The 1339-nt window shown below is 58.8% G+C and overlaps 1 protein-coding gene across 1 annotated transcript in view; it reads right to left on the bottom strand.

Moving 5' to 3' along the window:
• The window catches only part of LOC102258209 (DNA dC->dU-editing enzyme APOBEC-3G-like), a gene marked incomplete at its 5' end in the record, with an annotated part of 3191 nt that extends 2482 nt beyond the window's left edge, over window positions 1-709 (bottom strand). The window contains one exon of the mRNA XM_014532203.1: window positions 568-709. Within this exon, the coding sequence (XP_014387689.1) occupies window positions 568-709 (142 nt within the window). The remainder of the gene's footprint in view (window positions 1-567) is intronic.
• Between the last annotated feature and the right edge of the window lie 630 nt (window positions 710-1339).

Raw genomic sequence — 1339 nt, 5'->3', positions numbered from 1 at the left:
TTATGGAGATTAGCCCACCCGCCCAGGGAAGGATTTTCAACCAGGGGCTCAGGGAGGAGGAAGAAGTCAGGCCCACGAAGCTAGTGCAGAGCCCTGGTGGCAGTGGATGGTACCCGGGGACCCAGGAGGCGTCCTGGGCTACGTGCAGCTGGCAATGCTCTTGTGGGGACAGCACCCTGCCAGGCTGTCCCAGGAGTGACTGGAGGGAGCACCAAGGGGGAGCTCTGGCTCTCTGGCCACAGGCTGCCCAGGCGGGGGTGAGGGGAGAACGGCCCCTTTGTCCAGGTGCCTTTCCCTCTGGCCTGACCCCTCCTCAGAGGCACAGCAGGAGGGACAGGCTGACCCTGGAGGCTGGGCTGACACTGGGCTGGTGGGCCCAGGCCCAGGGACACTGTGACTGTTTTCTTATGTGGGGCTCCAAGCTGCCAATCACAGCAGAGTCTGTCCTCCCTGCCTCTGGGCAACACCACAGCAGCTGGGGGCCAAGGGATATTGTTCGAGCACACCCGCAGGCATGGAAACTTCTCCCCGAATGTCCCAGGAACCATGCCTGCTGTGCTCACTCACCTGGTTGCACAGGGAGCCCTGGTACTTCTCAAGTGGGGCCCAAGCGTCGTGCTTCCAGACCTCCACCTCATAGCACAGTTGTGTTTCGTTATCCCATCTGTTAGCAAAGTTTTCCTCGAAGGTGGTTGCATCTATCAGGGTTCTGTGGGCACAGACAGGAGGAACCCAAGGCATGAGACTCCTCTGGGGATCACCCCGTTCTGCTCCCCTCTGCACCCACTTCCCAGCTAGACACACAGACGATGGCCATCCACTCACTTAGCTGGAGCCACCTAACCTCACTCTCTGACCCTCGGGGGCTCCTGGGAAGTCAGCCGAGTCCTTTTGTCAGGTCTCCCCGGGAGCAGTGCAGGGGCTCAGAGCTCTGACGGGGCCTCTCCTGGCATCACCGTCCTGCCCTCGTCCCGCTGACCCAGCCCTGCCAGGTGCAGGCCCAGTGGCGCTGTTTCCTCTGCTCTTCTGGGTTAACCTGAGCCACATGGTGCATCAGGGGAAAGGGTGGCCCCATCGGGGAAAAGAGATGCCAAACTAGTCTTCTCAAATAATTCATGACATTTCCCTTCTCATCATAAAAAAAATCGTGTCCTTTACAAAAATCAAAACATAAATCTGTACGTGACCTCCTAAGGCCTTAGTGCAGAGCAGAAAGAATAGATTTCATGTGAGACGGGGGGAGAGGAGAAACAGGGATCCTCAAGGGTGACCCCCAGATTGTAGCCTGGGGCCATGGGAGGTGGGTAGGACAGGCCAACTGGGCATCAGCTGAGGGGTC

The sequence above is a fragment of the Myotis brandtii genome, unplaced genomic scaffold (genome assembly GCF_000412655.1).
Source record: "Myotis brandtii unplaced genomic scaffold, ASM41265v1 scaffold8552, whole genome shotgun sequence".
Taxonomy (NCBI): domain Eukaryota; kingdom Metazoa; phylum Chordata; class Mammalia; order Chiroptera; family Vespertilionidae; genus Myotis; species Myotis brandtii.
Note: the sequence above shows the minus strand (reverse complement) of the source record. Positions and strands in the feature narration are given on the sequence as shown.